This window comes from Polyergus mexicanus, unplaced genomic scaffold (genome assembly GCF_030449975.1).
Source record: "Polyergus mexicanus isolate NDT 795.1 unplaced genomic scaffold, iyPolMexi1.0 SCAF_4, whole genome shotgun sequence".
Classification (NCBI taxonomy): Eukaryota; Metazoa; Arthropoda; class Insecta; order Hymenoptera; family Formicidae; genus Polyergus; species Polyergus mexicanus.
In genome coordinates, this window is record NW_027223324.1 from 5,687,888 (window position 1) to 5,711,538 (window position 23,651).

Genomic DNA, 23,651 nt, shown 5'->3' on the forward strand with positions numbered 1-23,651 from the left:
GCTACAGAAATAGCTCGTGACTCAATATTTAGGCAGCGCCGATTTAATGCAGCGCTCTTTCGTCATGGAACCGTCCCGTAGAACGGCACGTTTCCTGGCAACCAGGAAATTTGCCAGTTGTCATGTTGCAGCCGATTGAATATTAAGGATATATTCTATTAGTATGATGGAATTTAAATCGACAGGGAAAAAGAAATAATTTGCCTCGACCTTCGAAATTTATATATATATATATATATATTCCAGATTTGAAGGCTTGCAAATTTTCTGCAAAATTATAATATAATTGCTTGGAAAAATATAAATTTGAATGAAATATATTTAATGAATTTTAAAATCTTATCTGTGCATCGCACCTCGATACTATGCTTATGTTAGATTCTGGTGAAATGAAGGCATAGTCAGAAGTTTAGATAAAAATTTATTGAAGTCTTTAATGTGTGTTTTCATTATCGTGTAACATAAACTTATGACAATGCCTGCGGATCGTACGCATCTATAAATTTATTCGTATATCATTCATTCTCTTAAATTATTTTACACGAGTCCGCACGCGTACGATGGACGTGCTTATGCGCAAGATTACGACGGATGCGTAATATCTGTCTATGTACATTTAATATATGTAATATACATATATTTTATATATCGTGTAAAGTATAAATATGTATATTACGTATATTACATAAGATATGTAATGTATGTAACGTACATATATACTCATTCCTGTAGGAAACATGTTGCACGGGTCACTACCATGTCGCCTATCTCTGTCACTTGACCCGCGTTCGTCCAAATGTTTTTACATGAAACATAAAGCAAACGCGCAACCGGTCAAACCACTAACTTTGTACTCTGCTTTCGCCGTTCCCATAACTAAGACGTTATTTGGCATTGCAATGGTATTCGAAATAATAACAATGAGAAGAAAAAAAATAAATTTTTTTATATTTATGTATATATCGCAGATTTTTTTGTAAATTCAATCTTTTTACAAAAAGCCTAAGCTTGGGTAAAAAGCCGGTTTACAAAGATATTCGGCGTTTTATGAAAAAGCTAAGCTCTCAAAAGACTGATTTTACAAAAAGCTCGTTTATATCCTTCTGATAAAATTCTATGATTAGTCTACGCTCCTCTTTAATGTCATTCAAGGAATCACTACTAGCGGTGGGTGCGTTTTTCCAATCATCATCTAATACTATGAACGCGCCTGTAACTTCATCTCAGTTCTCGATGCGCGGAAAATAACAGATTGAATATCTTCAATAACGATAGGACAAATATAGTTTGGGCGTGGTCATTTCGCAATCAGTATGATTGAACGAAGAAAATTAATCAATCTTAAACCTATGCGTTTTATGTACACTTGGATAAAGTTTATCGGCGCGCTAAGGAATCTCCTAATAGGGAAGTACAGTTTTTTTACACTAAGAAGACATTCTCTTCTGTCAAAGCGTTCTTTTATCCCTGTGGCGCTTAAGGATTCTCGTATAAAATCGTCTCTTAGAGTAATTCACCAAAGATACATCTTATGATATTAAATATTACATTCGTCCTTGTATTCCGAACGCATTTGTTCCCACTTGAGACATGTCACTGGCAATGCTCCTTCACGTATCAATGTCTGTCTGCCCACGACGGAACGGCGGAACTCACGCCAGTTTCATGTATATGGTACGCTCTCGCATCTTGCAATGCTTGAGTTCTTTGAGCGCTCGTTGCGCTTCGCTAGGCGACGAGAATGCCACTCGCGCGTCCCCGGTCGGCATGCCCCTCTCGTTGTAACGGCGAATTACGTTTTCCCGTTTAACGTCGAAGTCACCGAAGAATTCGATAATCTCGTTGATATCCGCTTTGAACGGTACGTTTTCCAACGATAGTACACAGCCAGGTTTACCGAATCCTTCGACATAATCCATAGAAGGCGGGTGACGACCCAACATGTGCCGCGGCATGCCCATCAACCCGGGCGGGCAGCGGGGTCCGAAACCGGTATTGCTGAATCGCGGCATATGGCCCAATGGACCGGCGGAGAAGCGCGGTGGTCTCTGATGCTGCTCGATCGGCGGGAAGTGTTGCTGTTGCGTCTGCTGCTGCGCCTCCATCATGCCGAGGGTCTCGAGCATCTTGGCGCGTGGTACTAGCTCGATAGTAGGTACGTTCTTGCCGAGCGGCAGACCGTTCTTAGCGATAGCGCGTTCCGCCTTCTCGACCGAGTCGAATTCGCAGAAACACTCGCCGGCTGGTTTGCCCTGCTGATTGAGCATCATATGGATGCAGAGCGGCACGATGCCGATGTCTGAGAAAAAGTCGAAGATGTCGCGGTCGATTGTCTGGAACGGCAAACCGCGCATGAGAATACAATCCGTCTGATTCATGCTCACTTGCTCGTGCTCGCGCTTCGCCTGCGCGAACTTCTCCTCGCTTATCGCGTTCGCGGTCACCTGCTTGTTGCCGATCTTCAGTGTCGTGTTCAACGACGATTTGGCATCCTCGAGTCGCGCGAATTGTACATAAGCCATGTACTGGATGGTGCCGGACTCCTTGATATTGGTGATGAAGAGATCATTGATCTTCCAGTCATGGAACAGCTTAGCTATGTCCATTTCTTTGGTGAAGGACGGTAGTTCAGTCAAGAGAATACACATGGAATTTCTCACATCGCCATCGTCCTCCTTGTCAGGCGAATAAGAGTTTATTGCCTTGTCAAAGATACTTTCGTCCAAATGAAGTACTTCCACTTCGGAATTTCGTACATATCTCGTTTGACTTAGGGCTTGTTCCTTACCCTCGGCCTTACCAAACTTGATATACGCGATACCTACACGATTACCGTGATTATCATTGATTATCTTCATGCCGTCCTTTCTGATGTAGATACCCTGAAACGCGTGACGTAGATCCGCATACGTCGTGGTCAATGGCATATTGCGTACCTCCACGCAATGACCGCCGCTGCTACCGCTGCTCTTGTTGTCGGAGAATCTCGAGCTGCCGGACTTCCTGCCGGACGTTTGACGATCGTTCTCGTAGTTTCCAAAATTGGAAGCGCCAGCCTGGAACGCATGCGGATTGCGCCGACCCTCGAGTTCTTGCATTTTACTCAGGAAAGCATTATTCGGTCTGGTGCCACGATAGCTGCTACTCGTGCCATATTCCTGATTATTGAATTGATTCGATCTGCCGGAGAATCGTCCGGTCTGGTCCAATCTGTTTTGCTCGTTCTGACTCCAGGGTTCCTTGGAACGAGTTCCCAGACTAGTCAGACTCGGTAGAGTCGCGGTGCCTAGATTCTGCGTCAACGGAGTTATGCCCACTGTGTGGCCGAGCGCCTGCACGTGCGGTTGCATAAGATTACCGACACCGTTGAGACCGTTTATAGAGAATTGTCCCGTCTGTAGCATCGGCGACGGCCCTATCACGGATGTGCCGAAGCCGGCAATAGCCGAACGCTGAGTCTCCGAATCTTGGGACAGAGCGGCGACGCCGGCACCTAAAATACCGGGTGCCAACAGGGCAGCCTGCATTTGCGTTTGGGGCGGAACCTCCCATATGCCGTTCTCGAGCGGTTTTTTCGACGCAGCCGCCGACGCTTTATCCTTGTGAAACTGGCCGACGCACACGACGTCGTTGTTATCATCCTCGGTGTCCTTGCGACGATCGTTCGCGGTGCCCCTCTTCGAGTCGCGGTCGCGCGACCTCGTACGATCGCGCGACCTGGATCGATCCCGGCGACGTCGCCGATCTCGCCTGTCGCGTTCTCGATCGCGCGACCTGCTACGATCACGGCGTCGTCGATCTCTGCCGCGATCCCGATCACGACGATCTCGATCGCGGTCGCGATCGCGTGATCGCGAGCGATCCCGCGATCTCGAACGGTCACGCCTGTCCTTCCGATCCTTGCTGATCTCGCTGTCGTTATCCTTATCCCTCCTATCCGTTGGCGAACCGGGCTGCTGCTTACCAGGAACTACGGCCGGAGGCACCGCTACAGGCGCCGTTTGCATGATGCATTGCAAACTCAAGGTCTGCTGTCGAGCGGCCTCGATCACTTTTTGCATTTCAGCGCGCGAGCTCAACAGCAGCTTGATCTTCATCTCCTTGATCTTACCGCCATCGTGCATCATCGCCTGGCGGGCGTCTTCGTCGGTACTGCAATAGTGAAGCTTTTCGTGAGATTTCTGACATCGCAATCCGTTTTCTCGTAAATTCGTTAGGCAACTAAGCTTCGTACATTCTATTTTAAAACATTGCAAATGCCATCAGTATTTCTTCTTAACGCTTTATAATTTATAGTTTTATCCGTAAGTGACAACTTGCCATGCTAATAAGTTTCATCTGACGAATATTGATCCTGTCCTTGCGTAAGATAATGTTACATTTACGAATATATGAAAGATAATTATTACACTATTACTGTGAATAATAACAAGATTCAATAAAATAATCAGAAATTACTTTTCTATTTTATGCATTCGTATCAGCAACTTGTTACAACTATCTACAATCTACATAATAGTCTCTTAAATAATCCACGGGTAATTTATCGCTGAAGTAAAATTAATCACAAGTTAAGTAGCGAAGATCTTTTACTATTCTTTTTTTTTTTTTTATTTAGAATCTATTAAATTGTTATCATGATCGTTGCAAGTAAACGAGTTTTAACTACGAACGACTGTAAATGACGGAGGAAAGATAATCTATTAAATTTTTAATTTGTTAAAATTAATTCTATTTTATTCAAGGACAGGAACTTGTTTATAACCGCGGATTTATGATTTTATACACAAATCGCGAGAAGAGAGTAATCCAATAATGATATAAAATCTTTAAGCCGCAGTGTTGGGCGAACAACGTAGGAAATGAGATGTAAACATATCCATTGCTTCGCTCCAGATCTCTCTTTTCAAAGCAACCGGACTTGTGTAAGACGGCACTTACCTGAATGCGATGAACGCATCTCCCAATTCGCCGCCGACAATATGGACCCCTCCCTCCGGGATGCTGAGACCTCTGAAAAATTGGCGTATGTCCAATGCGTTGGCGGACCACGCCAGATTTTGCAGTCTGATTATGACGCTCATTTTCGACAGTGCTCGTTCGATCCCTTATCTGCAACCGAGCCATGAGGCAACGAAATTATAAACGACGAAGATAATTGAGCCGCAATGAGAGAAAAATCATTCGCGAATTATTTACTAGAATAATTGACAAATATCATCAAGATGTATACGCAATCATAGGAGAACTGAGAATATAAATGCCTTTTTCAAATGGATATATCCTTCATTATAAATTCTTTTTTATATATCTTTTTTAATATAGCGCACGTCATTATTTATAATATATTAAATCTTTTTATTAATATATTATCTTATTTTATCTTTTTATTAATATATTAAATTCTATACTGTACTTAAGAGTTAGAAATTTTAATATTTTACATATACATATATATATATATATATATATATATATATCACATAAGTTTATTATTTATATATTATGTATTTATTATATTAATATAATATCATTTCTCTTATGATTTTTCGCTGCATGAGAACTTATATCGATATTAATATATTTCTACATATTATATGTATTTATTATATTAATATATACAAGAGTGTGTAGTATAAAATGCTGCTTTATTTTTTATCATTTCTTCTCACTTGCTGTTCTATTTTTTCTATCTTGGTCTTGCTTTATCGTGACGGATTGAGCTTGATCTCTCTAAGCATCTTCTTCCCTTTACCTGTTTTCGATTTATTTTAATTTTTGCATGTTTTTGATTATTATTACTTTTGCATCTAAGACTAAGAAATACTTTGGAATATAAACATCTTTTTATCTAAAAATGATATAAAAAAAGACTTTTTTTCTTTTCCGTAAAAATAATCCTAACAAATTGAGATGAGCAAAGATAGTAGGCTCATTTTAATTTAATTGTAAAAGTAAATAATTATGCATATTAGGAGCGACCTATTTGAATTTGCTTGTATGCCACAATAAGAAGTATCGCAGTGATATTATTATTTTAGAAAGTCATGCTGTGAACAAACAAAATAGATAATTGAATGTTCTAATATTCAGTCAATACATATTCACGGTTTACGTTTCCCTCCATACAATTCGTATTTTTTCGCTTTTTATTTCATAGCCAATCGATTCTTTTTTATATAGGATTATATATAAGTAATTGTAATTACATAAAAAAAAAAAAAAAAATTAGGTATTCATCTTCTTCCTCGTCTTATTTTTTTTGTTTTCGTAGCGTGTCTTAATCTTCGCGACAACCCTCTAACTGGTCGAATAAAAATAATCTCTGATTTTCGATCAAGTTTATGAGCAGGCATTTCTCGTATTCACGCGCAGCATATTCCTGCCACGTCTTGCGCAATGCTTTGCATAGGCAAGTAAACTTTCTCTCTATAATGCTGATGAAAACGGATAAGATTGTACGAACAAGATAGTAGATAACGAAGCGTCTCCTTAATCAAGTAACACACTTACGCCAACACGACTCTCCTGGTATTTGAAACAATCCAAGTTGCTTCATTCATTTCTTTCGTGAATACATAAGCGGTGAGATATTATTATATTTTATTACAATCTTTTTATTATTTCATTTGCATTTAACGGTGTGTGCTGAACCGTTGCTGAATGCCACGCAAGGATAGGCACGTGAATAGAAACGAGTAATCGGAGATTTATTAGCATAAAAATTGTTCGAGTCATGTTTCCACGAAAGACATGGCGCTTTACATGTTTAATCGTATCGGTGAAATGGACGTTTAAGTGCTCGTTATGTTTCGACGATAAAACAATTTCAGAATTTCAATGAAAAGAAATTCTTTGTCTTAAATACATTACTTAATATCTAAATATTTTACTTCGCGAGATAAACGATATTTTTAAGAAAAAAAACGCTCATCAATTTTTATTTTGAATTTGACAAAAAGAGAGACCTGCGAGACAAAAGTTATTATTATTTTAACTAGTCTATGAGATATGAAACATCTGTATTACTTGCATTTATTCAATGTGAGAAATAACTTTGCAGATTTAGAAGGATAAGAAATTAGTAATGCAAAATATATTCCAATCATTTTATACTGTAATAATTTCGGTCAGAGAGAGCATAGAATTTTTCATAGTTTTATACATATTATCTATTTTGTATTTTATTTTTAATATATTATTTTAATAAATTATTTTCTGCATATAAAAAGATTTTATTTATAATATATATATATATTTTTTTTTATTAAATATTACAATAGTGCAACTGCATCGTTTTGCCGCGATACTCATAATATTATATATTATTTTAAACAAAATTATTAATATACAAGTAATGAAAATATGAAAAAAAAAAATTAGCTAAAAAGATATAAATACGAAGCTCTTCCCGTTTTCTTGGCGAATTGTACAAATAGCGCGCTGTCTTTTTTTCACATCGACGACGACATTGAATTTGATACGGCGAACCTCCTTGTTAAGCTGCTTGCATCGACTTTGTATGAAGTACCGGCTGTTAATTGCAGTACTATTAATCATTCGGATGTTGCACGTTGTATATTCTCACATTTGCGCAACTAACTATAATCGCATGGCTTAATTTGCAGCTTTATTAATTTCAGGAGATTAATTTCAGTCGCGCAAGTAATTGATTATTATTATTTTAATTCCAGAATTATTACTGACGCTGACATTCAGCATCGCATTGCAGAAGCTGTAAAACATAGATTTCATTGTTTTTGATTCCTATAACAAATTGTTCACGCTATAAAGTAACGTCAAAAACATTGAGAATATTTTTTTTTTTTTTTTCGTGTCTATTTATAATGATGATGATTTAAAGAATTGTTTTTCTCTGGCTTATGCAGTTGCTATCAGTGAGTCATAACTATCGTAAGAGTAAGGCGCAGATCTATCACAACCCTGTTTTTTTTTTTCTCATATGTGGGAAAAGGCAAGAAAAATTTTACTGTTTGACTTGATGATTGTGTGCAATTGTTATATTAGTGATAATTATACGCTAATCATTAAATTAGCCAAGAGTTTATTTTGATATATTTATTTGGAAAAGTATTGCGGTTTAAATGGTATTTGATATTATTTAAAACGTGTGTTTAATTTATTGTCAGAATTATTAAAAACATAAATTTAACGCTTAGTATAAATAAATTGTAAATGTAAAATTGGTTTACAATTTGAGTTTATTTAGTATTGTTTAATTTGTCAGCATAAAAAATAAATTTTAAATAATTAATTATAATTTCCAAAAAATTAACTGTATAATATTAATTGTAAAACGCAGATTTAAAAAGTCTCAAATGTATTTTATTAATAAAATAATTAGGGGGGCAGGTAGACGGACAGGCAGGCAGGCAGGCAGGCAGACAGACAGATAGACAGACAGACAGACAGGCAAGCAGACAGACAAACAGACAGACAGACAGACAGACAGACAGACAGACAGACAGACAGATAGACAGATAGACAAACAGACAGGCAGACAGGCAGGCAGACATACAGATAGACAGACAGACAGGCAGACACAGACAGACAGACAGACAGACAGACAGACAGAGACAAAAGAAAAAAAGAAGGAATAAAATATTGAGTAATATTGTTCAATATTATTAAATATATTGTTAAATATTATTAATAAATATAATTAAATATTAACTTATACGTGTACTTGGCGCCTCTTTTTCACCTTTTTTTAAAAAGGTAAGTTTTTTTTAGGATTACAGACTGACCTGACAGGGAAATGATAGAGATACGGCTGACTATGATGCAGCACCCGGCGGTGATAATAATGCGGTGCCTATGTGGTAGTACAGGACACTACTACAGGCACAATCTCCTCGGATGCACGACGAAAAAGCCTAATCTGCGATTGTCGATCGTGGATGGTAAACGGAAATGTCACGACCTCCCCTTGAATGTTGCTCGTCAATGATAAAGAATCGACTGGAATTGTTGCCGCGACGCTTTACATATTGCCGCGACGCTTTACATATTATGTTATGTGCGAACGCAAACGCAAATCCGAGAACGCTTCCCCACTTTTTTTTCGCAGGGGTGCGCATTAATCGGAGAGAGAATTAAGAGTTCATTATTCCACGCGAATACACCTACTATATGTTACAACAGTCAAGATCGTAAATGCATTCATAAAAGATATTGATTTGATTATTATTCGTGATTTAATTATATTTTAAATTCCCAATATAATTAGCAAAATGCTAGAAATATGCCAGTAAAAATTATGACTTGCAGCAAATTCCGCTCTGCTGCTGTGTCCACATTAAACTTAATTAAATATAATTAAATTTCTAGTAGTACGGCTTGCCTGCCGATGTAACAGAAAAAATGAAACAAAAATCGAGTATTATTTGCTATTACATCGTGACAACGGATATGTAATAAACATCGAGCGAAGTCTGCCATATCAGATACTGGCCTGCCGTTACAACGTGACGGCAGAAACGCAGCAGAAGTCGCGCATAGCCTGCTGTCACAATGTGACGATGAAAACACAGTTAAGACAAAGTACGTCTGCAAAGTATAATTACTAGATTAATAAATGCAATAAAAACTAAATATTATAAATAATATAAATATTATGTTACATGTGATATAAATGTATTGTATATAAATGTTTACGATAAATCGTCAGTTACTTTAGTAATTTTTTTCGGTCATCAAGCGACGCGGTAGCGTCGCGACGCCAAGTACATAAAAAACGCAAAAGGGCGAAAACGACTATCCCCGCGACTACTCGCGCGCATTGGCCAATCCTTTTTAATTAATTTCTCAATAATTATTGCGAAAATCACAAAACTGTAGAGGACTTTTCTACTCGGTTTAACCCGCTCTACCTGTATATCACGGGTGAAGCGATTATAATCAGACACATTCTGTATAATAATCGTATACCAGAATGGACATTTTAATTCTTGAACATTCAGACTCACGTATGTATGCTCGTACGCACACATGCAAAGCGAGTTTGTCCCTCAGGCTGCGTTCATATTGCTGATGTACAATTATTCACTTGATGCAAAATGTTTTTAAGGCTTTAAGAGAGAAAATTATATGTGGATGTATTTGCATACGTACAAGATATATGTATAAGATAATGATATCAAGGTTATAAGAGTATACATCGCAGATAAGATGATGTTAATAATGTTTAATATTGTTTTTTTATTTATTAATTAGTTAAAAAAATTATGCCATAACAAAAAAAATTAAAATTTTTTATCAATGTCATTTTATAGAAGAATATATAATATTAAATAATAATATTGTTTAATATATTGTATAATACTAATATTATTAATTAATTTATATTTATTGTATAATTATTTATTAATAAATGAATAATTATATTTATAATTAATTGATTAATAATTAATAAAAATTATGATACAATTAATAAATTAATAAATAATTGATGAGAATAATGATCATCATCGTGTCATCATCGTATTTAAATTATACAATATTTATATTTTATGATATAATGCTTCGTAGCCGAAAAAAAAGATTTAGACTGATAATATTATTTAATATATGAAAAGAGTAATATAAATTCAATCAAATCAATTACTAAAAACATAATCATCGAATCAATTGCTGTATTGATTTCTAGCACATGTAATATCTCAAAAATATTCGCTCAATCATTGTAGTCTACAGTTCCGCATACACAAATGTCTCAAAATTGAAATCTAAAAAGATTTAGATTTTTTTTCTCAATAAATAAATAAAGATTCGAAGGTTCAAAGAGTAATGACAATCTATTATGGACAGAAAAACAAATTCATTCAAGTCTCGCTGTCAAATAAATGATAGAGCGAACGAGCTAGCGTTAAATATACATAAGTTTTTACATCCAAGCGTTTATAGACTTGAAAAGTCTAGAAAACATCTGAAAAACCTACACGTGAACTCGACGGATTTATTATTACAGGAAATTCCGAAGGCGCCGAAGATTTGGCACAGGAGCGCTCCAAGGCATACAAACACCCACGTGCATCAACAATCGTATCATTTTGTTTAGTTTGATCTTTCTTTATCGATCGTAAATTCTTCAGACATGCGTGCAAATACTGAAGCCCCGGAAAGGAAAATCGATGTGTAATCGATTTAAGAGAATTTCCATATCAAATAAGTATAGATATCAATCTTTTTAGTTGAATAAAAAAATCGCGATTTATAAGTGTAAGAATTTTGATTTTTGGCCGAAATTCAGTATTGTTTTTTAAATAAAAGCTTATTCAATTTTTAAAATAAATTCAATAAGGAAACTCTAATTTTACACATGAATAGACTTATGTATGTCATTCTGAATAAAAATTTGATTTTCAAACGTTTCAAATGTTGAATTAAATGAGAAAATAATTTTTTCTTCTAATAAAATTAACACACCAATCTTTGAACAACGGAGTCTTTACTTCGCAAGTATCGTAAATGATTAAATGACGAGTAAACTCTAAATATTCTGAATGAACTAAGAGTCCGATCACGAGGTATTCCAAGTCGTAGATTAGCTGAGAAGGAAATAATATGCATTTATGAATACACATTTATTCAAGGTGTATATCTATTTTTCAGCGAAATGCAGTTCGTTCTAAGTGTTTTGAATTACCAGTTTAATGAAAAGAGAAAAAAAAAATAATAATTTTCATTCGTGAACAATGGTATCTATACATGATCGAAACAATGTTCGATCACTAACTGATCCAAGTGAGAAAGGAAGTAAACTTTTCTTTTGCAGGGAAAGCATTTGGTTGCAACTTTTCATCGAGTTCCACTCTGTTGCATATTACTCGGAAATCATCGTATTCCGGTGTGTGTATATATATAGTTACGGTAGTCGCTCCGTAACCGGTTATTTTCACGCCATGGAAGTAGCGATCGGCCGATCTCTGATTATTATGCTATTTACGACTAACACATTACTCGTTCCACCGTTGCGACACTATAATTACCAGCCACGACTGCGTCATTAGGAAACAACATCGTTTATCATATCTGTTCTCCTAAAACGAAAGATTCGATTAAAGATGAACTGCGAGAGAAAGAAGAAAAAAAAAAAAATAAATAAATACGTTTCACACGCGCTTTAGAGATAATATCAAAACGAACGATCGATAAACATCGTACCATGATAAATAATCGGAAACGTCAATTAACTCACTCTGACAAGTTTTCACACAGGCTGATCCTCGCGTGCGCATACACGGAGATCCTATATTTGCGGAATAGAATTCGGATTTCGCAAGGGAAAAATATTGTCGTCAATCTCTCTCGATCGACTAATGGGCAGGTTGCCTGCTATGCTGTTTTATGGGACAATGCGAAGTGTCAGACACACGTGTCTGTTTCTGTCGGACGGAGCACGATGACACCGCACGACGCGCGTTCCTCGTCTCTTCGGCTTCCATCTGGCCATGTCCTGCTGAATCCTTTCGTTGAGATCGAGCCGATGAAAGAAAAACCTCGACGATCGTGTTGCGCTTATTCGAAATGATCTCGTGAGTCACTCACGGAAACGACGAATTCGGTTACGTTGAAACGCTTCTTCCGCAATTATCCTATCGTTGATAGCGCGGCACAGCTTCTTCACAGGAATTTTAGAGGAGTATTTTCGAAGTACTTGAGAGTGCTTGCGACGAAAATGAGAAACCAAGTCGTCAAGTGTTTTAGCAAATTCTTCGGGAGTCGGTCGACACACCGAGGATGAATGTATTACACGATCACGATGCTTCATCGTCTAGTAAGATACTCCTTAAGTAGGTCTTTAATTAAACGATGTAAGCGGAGACAGCGAGGTGCGATGCAAAACTGGAATCCAAATATTATGCATTCGAAATCCCAGCAACATTGATGCCATGTGTGGATAAATAGTTGTTTCTCCCCTTATATCGGTGTCGCATTATGTTGGAAAATTTCTATCTACAACGCTAGAAAGTACACCTTCTCTAATTAGCATGATAATGTTGTCATAAATGTTTCTCCCAGCAAAGTTTAAACGAATGATATCGGAGATGGCAAAGAGAGAAGCTTGAAAATTGTTTATTCAAAATTCATGTCGATGCGACAAATAACACAGTTCGGTGTCGTAATGATTCAATGTAATAATTTATATATATTCCCCTCAAAGAGTTTAAATAATATACCTAAATATAATGATACATATATAGTAAAGTTGCGTAAAGCTGGAATTTAGAATACGTGCGAATGAAACAATTGATTCATTTCAATCAATACACGTAAATCCAATATCTAACGCTAAAAAATATATGATAAATCGTGTGATAATTAATTTAACATCAATAATAATATAATCGCAAGTCTGGATTACTATGAGCTTTCTTGCGTTTACATATACTTGCATATTATTACAAAAACGCAGTAAATTAGATTTATTATATTATTGTATAAAATATAATTAAGATCTTTTTTTTTTCCAAATCTCGCGTTTAGCAAGATTATGTCAAGCGTAAGATTGCAAAAAGTGCACCTTATAACAATTCGCGTGCCTAAAATTGTGCTTTATATGGACAAATATTATTCTCCCAGAAGAGAATATTTATTTAGCGCATTAGAAATCGATTAACATCTCGTGATGTTGTCAGGCGATATGTAGAAAATTTGCAGATGCGAGAAAAATAGAGGGATTCGGGGTGGGGGTGGGGGGGGGGGAGAAAGAGTTGTCTACGGATACGAGCTGCCGCGACTCACGTTCAAGTTCGAACACCCCGCATAAAGGGATCGCGTAAAGCGTAGGCGAAACATCGCGCTACTACGTCGTATCGGCCAATGAAATATAACAATTGCAGTCGCCGTTTTTCCGTCCAAACAATCTGAACTTGAAGTATCAACGCCGTCCCTCACCAGTGATTACTCCTAATCATTTAGATATAAAGATTTCTTTGGATCTCCCCTCGTCGACAGGCCAGGATCATAATTATACTGCTTGTTAGTCACGCAATTAAATTCCATTACGGAGAGATTGTTGCACGGTGAAAGATAAATGCCACTCGATTGGCAAATAGCCATCAAAAAGAAAAAAAAAAGATACTTTTTTTTTCCCGACCGTGATATGTATCTGTGCCTGATGTGCGTGTGAGGGAAAGAGACCAAAAAAATCGGTCTATGTGTCGTCCACCTGAAATGCATTATGCACAGTAAAAAAGCGTTCGCAACGATGGAAGCAAGTCGATAAATCGTAGCTGCACCAATACATTTTAGTTATGTGTTGTTGCGCTTCCTCGCCGCATTGCAGGTACATTATATACATGTACATATATCGTAATCGATTTATAATAAGACTGAACAGAGATAAAAGCGTTACAAAGATCTTCTGGTTCAATGAAACGTGTCTTTCACGAGAAGGATATCATTTCGCTGTTTACGAGTAAACTGATTCCTATTTCAAAATCCTTCCATTTGGAAATATTAATAATATCGATTTATGATAATAGTGATTATACACTTTAATTTGATAATAATAATTCCATTTCTCCCTCTCTCTCTCTCGTTCTTTCAAATATCGCAGAAAATATTATCGGGATAGAAACATATGGAAAAATGCTGTAGATTGAAAATTTTGTCGCATGCTTCCACACATATACCATGCGCCTAAGATAACTTTCTACAAGAACTTTTTCTAGCGCGAAAGTTTACTTAGTTTAAACTTTTTTTTTTTTATTGGATCACAGATATATAGATATTATTAATTGATTTCTTTTCTCTTTCGCATTTCAAGATTTTGTAATATTTATAATAATATTATAATATTATCAATATTACATAATTATAATAATTATGCAATATTTATAATTTTTGATATTTCCAATATTTCTCGCTTATTTTTTTATTTCACGCGCATGTTTGTTAAATAAGTCTCAGCGCTTTGCGTCCCAATAGAATATACACTTGTTAACATCAAGGATCTTGATTCCGAGCTCCAAAAACCATGTTGCAAAACTGCATTTCGCCGCAAGTGAGAGTAAATTAAATATATCCCACCTTTTTGGGAGCTACACCTTTCCGGATTTTAAAATAAAACCTCTCTCTGCCTCTATCTCAAATTTCAAGATTTTCATTGAAGAAATAATTAGCGATGAACTTTTGATGAAACTGTAGAATCGATATTTTCTTAGCGAAGAAAATTGATGGAAAAAATATTATTTACTTTTATCGTGCTTAATTTAATATTAATTTAAGATTCTGTTTAAATATTCTACAGTTTTTATAATTCAAAGTGCTCGGCATCTGCTATTTTGATATAAAATTAATTTCTTTTGAGAAAAAGAAAGGAACCATACATTAATTATCATTGCATACAGCAATGACAGATCAAATTAAAACTTACCTTTCTTTTTTATCAATTAAAAAAGTTATTTAATAATTGCTTTAAAATATAATAAAATTAAAACTGTTATGCATATAAAATATAACAAATATCCAAGTAAGAATAGCTCATTACTATTTACATAAATATGATTCATTAAAGATAGCATATATAAAAGCATAAAAAAGATACAAATTAGCACAATAAAACTTATTACAAATATATATATTAGTCCATTTTTTTAAGATTAATCTCAATCTGGAATAAAGGATACCTTTAACAGGTTCTTTTCTCATATTTCCCTTAGGAAGTAACATTATATAATTTAATGAGAAATTATACATATGATTTTATTCATAGTAGAAAAAGCTACATTGTCCTGCCTAACTTTTTTCTATTTAATTTAAGTTTAATAAATCAAACAGAACCAGAGATGAAATCCGTGCGGTTCATATCTTATGGAGGACGCATGAAGAGATGTTTTATAATGCAAATCCATTTCGTTTGCATCAATGTTTTTATAAATTTCTTTATTTTTGTAAATTCGTGTTTATAAACTACTTACCGTTATATATAAGATTATGAATATATATCATAGAAAAATCATAATATAGAGAAAATATGAATATATATAAAGATACATAAATAAAGATTCTTCACAAAGCGCTCAGAAACACGACAGACAATTAAATTTGTCCGTATAATAGAATCACAATAATTTTTCCTCCAAAATTATGAACTAATTTTATTACGTGATTTATAGAGCATTACCTTTTAGATCTTAGACACTTCGGTAACTTCTTTCTTCTTTACTCTGTTCTCTCTCTCTCTCTCTCTCTCTTTCTCTCTCTCAGCTAAAATGTACGACGAGAGTTAAGAGGCGATTGAGAACAAAGATGACCGAGCAGTGAACCAAGGAGGACACTCATCAGTGATGGAGAACAATGAAATGTGGGAGCAGAAAAGTTAGCTGCGCACCATTGTATAAAATCCTTTGAGCAGGCCGAATCTGTTCTTGATATTTAACACACACTGTCTAAGACCCTGCAACATACATCAAGTTCCCTCTCACTGTACCTAAATAATTTTCCACCGATTACAAATTTCATCCGTATTCAACTTCTTATCCTCGACAGTTATTATCTGCCAAATTATAAGTTTGAATATAAACTTTACACAAACATCTCCCGCACAATGATAGTATTTGCTTTTAGTTGCAGATAGATGCTCTGACAAACTTGCAGATTTTTATCCAATAACGAGCTGATAAGAATCTTTACAATTATAATTGTCTCAGATTTTCAAAATTAACATACAATATCTAAATTAAATGGTCTTTGATATTTTGTAAAAGTTTTCTCTCATATCCATTTATTTTCAAGTATAACTTATTTTGCAATTTTCAATATTATCTCCGTAATTAAGTAATTATATGTACACATCGAAATACCTGCGACTGAAAGAAAATGCAATAGTTGTGAAACGATGAAATTAAATCATATTTCTTTTGGAAAATATTTTTAATTAATTATATAAGCGAACCCTTCTCCCTATCATATTCTACAAGTACGTATTACGACTAACATTACAGACAACTCCAAAAAATAAATATTATTTATATATTTCATATATAATAATTACAAAATGTGTATATATATATATATATATATATATATATATATATAGTATATATATACATATTTAAGAACAGAAAGAGAGTTAAACAGAAATTTATTAATATTAAGCGCCAACACATGACCAGAATCTGAATGAAGACCCTGCGTGCTTGAGCGAGAGATAAAGATAACTTGTTCACGACATAAATACTTGTCTATCTTTAAAATAGTATTACATTTTATCTTTCTTCTCTCTCTCATTCTTTCAATTTTTTCCAATTATTTTCCTTACTATTGAAAATAGGTTATATTCGAGCTTTTATCGATCCATAGATATTAAAAATCGTATCCTAGTGCATCGACATTAGAAATCGATAAAAATTCAGATATTATTATCTCGTTTGAATTCTTACACATACTTTCGTAACTTTTCACGCTAATTTTTTTAATACCGTCTGCATCGAACTCGGGAAACGCTCGGGAAATTTTTTTAAGACTCTCCCCACGTGGTCTCTATAAATACGCTGCATACAATTTTATCACACCCTTCGTAACGAAGAATTGGAGCAATTAATGTCTGAAATATTTCTCCACATTACACGATTGAATTTCCTCCATGCTCCTACACCTCTCGCTCAACGTGTATATGCGTGCGTGTGTAAACAATGTAAAAGTGCGTAATAAAATCAAGTAACGATTAAACAAGCGTAACACGTGGAAAATTTCTCCGATTTTAACCAAATTTCGACGAAATCGGCTCGATCTTTATTTACGAAAATTAATATAAATCAATAATAAAATTTAATACGTCACACCGTGTGCGAACGTCGAGCGTTTTATAATGAATATAGCAAAATTTCGAGGATTATATACGCACAGAACTTTTCTCGTTAATCGATCAACGTGAATGAAATCTTGCGGGGGGGGAAAAAAAAAGGTTTTTTTTTTCCCCCTCGAAAAACTCACGCGACAACTTCGAACGTCCGTTTTGCGCGTCGCGTTAACCCAATATAATCCGCCATTGTCGATGACGCTCGGTTCGGGCGAGATTATCGGGCAAGGATGAAATAATCGGCGCACAAGCCGGGATATTCTATTCGACTCACCGAGATGGTAACGCGGAAGTGAAGCGGGATTGATGAAGAAGGACCGCCGGCTACAAATGACGAAAACAATTTTGCGGACGCGACGAATTGCGATCCGATCCCCCGCGCTCCGATGAAATCCAACGATCGTGGAAGAAGAGTTGCGTAGCAATGGCCGTCCGCGCGCCGTGCGCTTGGTCGTGCGAGCCCCGTGACGTAAGCGGAGATAGACGAACGCAACCGAACGGTCGATCGGGCGCGGTCGGCGCCTGTCGGTGACGTCACGCGAGCGCTCGGCGATCAGCCGGGCCCGCCCGAACTGTCACGAGCGCCACGGTGCTGTTTCTATGGTTGCGTTATCATCGATAGACAATCTCTGCGCGTTCTGCGTCGATCGACGAAGAGGTTAGGTCAGTTTCTCCGGTGTTATCGCACGAACGTTGTACTATCCGAAAATTAAAAGGGTTAGGTTTGTTCCTTTTAGCTGAACTTTTTCCATTTCTCTCTCTCTCTCTCTCTCTCTCTCTCTCTCTCGTACATTTAAATATATAGCATATATCATTCTGTTACGTTCTAGTTCAGCCGAAAGGAACGAACTCATTGGTTATTGTACCGGCGATACTCGCGTCCATTGTTGTGGGTGATCATTTGGAGTTTTGGAGCGGCATAGAAGGAAAATGGCGATGGCGACGAATCAAGTCAAGGGCAGCGGATGGCCACGGCGAGCGAGCAACAGCTCGTTCGAGGGGAAAGTTGTGCAGAATCAATCGGTCACCATAAACAGGACTGTAAATTTGTAAGTGGCCACGTAATACACACGATGTACCTTACACTATTATATTTTTAGAATTGATATGTCTAAACTTGCCTCTTTCCTCTGTAGGACCGGTCAATAGAACGCGATTATAAGCCATTTATAACGTTAATTAAAAAATTATGCTCTCTTTTAAAACCATTTCGTTGTATTTTGCGCGATGAATGATCGCGAAGCGGCTATTTGTTTTCTTCCTCTTTTTTCCTCTCTCTCTCTTTTTTTTTTTTTAAATCGAGATCCCGAGATTTTGAGCAATTCGTGTCCAATATTTTTTCTATGCGAGTCTATGCATTTTATTTATTACTGTATAAATGTATTATGAATTAATAAAGAGAGAGAATGTTGAGAGACTTGCGAGATTTACATATAAATAATTGTATTATATATATATATATATATATATATATACAATTTCTTTAAAATTCACAAATTTTGTGGTTCATAGTACATGTATCTTACTCGCAAAAGCTATTATTTGAAATGTATCGATACTTGATTCACACTCAAGCTTTTATCTCTTTTTACAATGTTTGTAAACTAAATCTACTTGTGCAACTATTGTCCTATCTCTTGCATCCATAATATGAATTGATTATTGGTTCTTAATATGCGTGCGATAATAAAAGAAATTTCTATTGTGCCTAGTTTTGGTTTCGATTGTCGAAACGCAAAATATTTTAAGATCTTGTGCACTATAAATTGAATGAGGTTGTGACAAAACTCTTTTCTAAGTTTGTATTTACAATTAGTGACACACGATGCTAGGAAAATCCTATATATACTTTCCCCATTATTTCACTCTTGCATTCTATACTTTATGTAAAATATGATATATCTATACGTATTATATGTATATGTGTATGTACTACCTTGTGCGAGGTAGTTTATATCTATATATGTATATATCTAGATTTATTTTATATTTTAAGATAGTACGTATAATGTATATATATTGAGATTATTTTGGCTAATTTGTTATAAGAAGGTAATGAGAGAAGAAGTTACTTAAACACGATTGTATACGAGATCTATGTAACATTATAAATGACACATCATCTAAATGATCATTTGTGTTAAGTGATTATATGTGCATCTATAATGCTACAATTGCAATGATTTAAGTCATGTTAACAAAGAAAAAAATTGTTATGAAATATATATTTACAAATATATATATATATATATATCAACATATTTCAGTAATATGCAGAGAAAGTTTTGCATACATTTTTATTAAATATTAATAGCTAATCCTTGATTTAGTTACTTTCTATCATCATAAAAACTTTCATTTTATTATCTTTTTTAAACCTCACATGCAATATATCATTACAATCATCATATAACAAAAACATATTATAAATTTTATATATTAGGTATGTTCAACTGAAATACACATACACACATACACATACATAGAATCAAACTTTTATGGAATAACCACTTTAGTTTACGTTTCAGTTGAACGTACCATATATATATATATATATATGAGAAATTTGAAAAAATAATTAATAAATTATATAGAAATAGATAATTTTTCACAAAATAATTACAAGACCAATAAAAGTGAAAAAAACTGTAGAAATCTAAGAATATAACAGAGTATCAATTAGTATCCATCTCAATTATTGATTATTATTTAAAAAATACTCGTGGAAATGTGATTGTAATGATACAAAAAGTTATATTTGCTGTATAATTAATTTGATTGTACCAAATGTAAAAGTGAACCCGAATTTTAAGTATATCAATGTATAAAAATGTTTTATATATGCGTATGTAAAAATTTAACATAAAGCGAAAATTTTATGACAAATAAACTGCTATTATATTCACATATGAAATGTAAATGTTATACATGTATATTATACATTGAAATATTAGTATTTCGCTCTATGTTTTATAATTATGTTTAAATTGTAGCATAAGTCAGGGAATCGGAAATTATTATTAAATATGTAAAGAAGAAAGTAAAGTAAAAATCAAAAATTTATTTGTATTAAAATTCTGAGTAAAGAATAATATCTTATTACAAAATTTTGCATATCTGAGATGCAAAGTATATTTATTAACGAAAATATATTTGAAATCAAAATTAGAAAAAACAAGCATTAATTAAATCAATTAAATATTCTATTTGATAATAATAAAGGCTCTTTTTGATAATTCAAGTGACTTTTTTTATAACTTAAATGTCTATATTTTATATCTGTTGCTTACAATTACAAAAGTATAAATATTATTTACATTAAAATATGAGAATTAATATTGAAAATAGAAAGAAAACTTATTTAAATTGTTACATTGTACTTATATAGTTTTGATAATTAAATATTGTAATACCGCATCAAGTTGTATTTGAAGAAACTGGGTAATTACCGATGGATTAAGTTAAACATACAAGAGCCTAACAAAAAAATACAACTCATTTATCATAGATATCCTTTGACAAACTATACATTTGGAACAAAAGAGCCACTCTTCGAGAAAGATCCGTCAGTACCAGCGAGATTTCAGCGTATGAGAGATGAATTCGACAAAATTGGCATGCGGAGAAGCGTAGAAGGCGTCTTACTGGTACATGAGCATGGATTGCCACACGTTCTCCTTCTGCAACTTGGCACAACATTCTTCAAATTGTAAGTTCTGAGAATATTGAATTGAGAAAATTATATAATGCGTGACAACTAAATTGCACAAATGTGGAAGCATACATTTTGAAACAAATAAAGTAAAACTAAAATATTTTTTAACATACATAAAAAGAAAATATATATACTTTTATATTTATTTAATTTTTCTATTTATTCCCTGTCAAAATATATATTTGCATAAATATTCATAGTTTAGTGAATTTAAAATGTATGTTTTTTCTTGTTGTTCCAGGCCTGGCGGAGAACTCAATGCAGGAGAAGATGAGGTAGAGGGCCTAAAACGGCTCCTTACAGAGGTAACAGTTAGCACGACGCCTTACGCTGCCTTACAGGCTGGCTAGGAGTGGCACTTTTATATCGTTAGATTGTAACAATGTCTTTATAAATATCATTATTATTGTATAAATCTTGCAACTGTTTGTAGAACTTATGTAACCGGGCCTGTAGCTCCATATGCGGTCTTGTTCTTTTATTCTTATAATATTTTGTACTTTTAGCGTGCTGCATGCCCGGACACTTTAATGTTGATAATTCATGAAAAGATCGCTCGTTATTTATTGTATCTGGTTGGCTAAGAACATTGTTCTTATTCTCATTGTGTATGTGTTAACACAGAGAAACAAAGAAGAGACAAAAATAGAAGAATGTAAAGTAGTGACAAGAAGACTGTATACACAAGTGCTGCAAATGTTCTTCTTAAAATTTATAAGCTATAAGAAAATTGATCATATATCAAAGAATTCAGAATCTGATTGCGAGAAAAAAATCGGCACAATATGTAAAAGAATTTATTACAGATTTATTCGCAATTGTCAAATTGTAAGACAATAAACTTGAGATTTGTAATCTCTCCCATATTCTTGATCAAAACTACTAGTATATGAGCAACAATTGTTTCGTTTAATTAGGTATTCATATATAAATATAGGGGAAAAGAAATGTACGTGTATTTTTGAGAAATACCGATATCAACTTTTCATTTCAAAATAAATTTGTTACATATTAGTCGTCGATAAACTTGAAGATTGTTAGAATCGATATTATTAAGTGTACTCGCCATAAATGTCTCGAAATGTAATAAAATGTGTGCAACCATGTTCTTAGTGGACTGACTGAAGAAGAATGTATTTTATCTCATAATTTATTCAAAATTCAGTAAAGCACAGTATCAGACGAAAAATGGGATTGATTTCTAGACTTTTGGACGGCAGGATGGGGTGAAGCAGGAATGGGTTATAGAAGATACAATTGGAAACTGGTGGCGTCCAAATTTTGAGCCACCTCAGTACCCATATGTACCGCCACACATCACAAAACCAAAGGAGCATAAAAGATTATTTCTGGTACAACTGCAAGAAAAAGGTATAGCAACAAATTAGAGAAATTTATTGATCTATAATCTAAATTGATCTGAATGCGTTTAATTAAATTTTCTTTATATGTTTAGCTCTCTTTGCTGTACCAAAGAATTATAAATTAGTCGCCGCACCATTGTTTGAACTTTATGACAATTCACAAGGTTACGGTCCCATAATTTCATCTTTGCCACAATCACTGTGCAGGTAAGTCCAAATAAAATCTGCTTTATATTATACAAAGAAATAAAGACATAATTTTATAAAATAATATTTATGTTTCAGATTTAATTTCATCTATATGTGAAGCTAGAATTAGAGACAAATTTGGCGTATTTTGTTCAATTTAACAAAATCTATTACAAATTTGATTAATGTATGTCTGAGATGTATGATGGATGATACTTGATCTGTGGTTTATGTATGTATAATATATGCATTGCATTGCGAGAATTAAACTATGTTTTAAGTAGTATTTATATAACCCATTTATCATTTCATCAACCTCTTTGTATAAGAAATGTAAATTTATTTTATTTTTTTTATTAAATAATACAATGAGCGATGTACGAGATAGAATGCCACAATAAACATGTATAATAGTCCGATACAACTTTCATTAATTTTTAAACATTTTTATTAAATTAATTTCTAACTGTTCCTAATTCTATGTAACTATGTAACTAATTGTCAAAATAGCAATTATAGAATAATTCTCGTACAGTTCTTATAATAGTTATAG

General features: G+C 34.3%; 2 protein-coding genes across 3 annotated transcripts; one reads left to right on the forward strand and one right to left on the reverse strand.

The window, feature by feature from the left end:
* Nucleotides 1–410: 410 nt before the first annotated feature.
* On the reverse strand, nucleotides 411–18,277 carry LOC138932196 (RNA-binding protein 12). Of its 2 annotated transcripts, XM_070293780.1 has the most exons (4): nucleotides 18,105–18,277; nucleotides 16,154–16,426; nucleotides 4,942–5,112; nucleotides 411–4,152 (listed from the first exon to the last, which is right to left on the reverse strand). In XM_070293780.1, the coding sequence occupies exons 3-4, from the start codon at nucleotides 5,082–5,084 to the stop codon at nucleotides 1,653–1,655; spliced, it is 2,643 nt and encodes an 880-aa protein (XP_070149881.1). In that variant the 5' UTR covers nucleotides 5,085–5,112; nucleotides 16,154–16,426; nucleotides 18,105–18,277; the 3' UTR covers nucleotides 411–1,652. The 2 variants fall into 2 exon arrangements, 1 of the variants encoding a protein (XP_070149881.1); XR_011446755.1 differs by lacking the exons at nucleotides 411–4,152; nucleotides 4,942–5,112 and adding an exon at nucleotides 13,515–14,194 and having other exon boundaries at nucleotides 18,105–18,265.
* Cpsf5 (cleavage and polyadenylation specificity factor subunit 5) lies at nucleotides 18,017–23,584 on the forward strand. Its single transcript, XM_070293781.1, has 7 exons — nucleotides 18,017–18,547; nucleotides 18,661–18,879; nucleotides 21,339–21,539; nucleotides 21,787–21,850; nucleotides 22,751–22,916; nucleotides 23,002–23,116; nucleotides 23,195–23,584. Exons 2-7 carry the CDS (start codon nucleotides 18,761–18,763, stop codon nucleotides 23,214–23,216), a joined length of 687 nt encoding a protein of 228 aa, XP_070149882.1. The 5' UTR covers nucleotides 18,017–18,547; nucleotides 18,661–18,760; the 3' UTR covers nucleotides 23,217–23,584.
* Nucleotides 23,585–23,651: the final 67 nt, after the last annotated feature.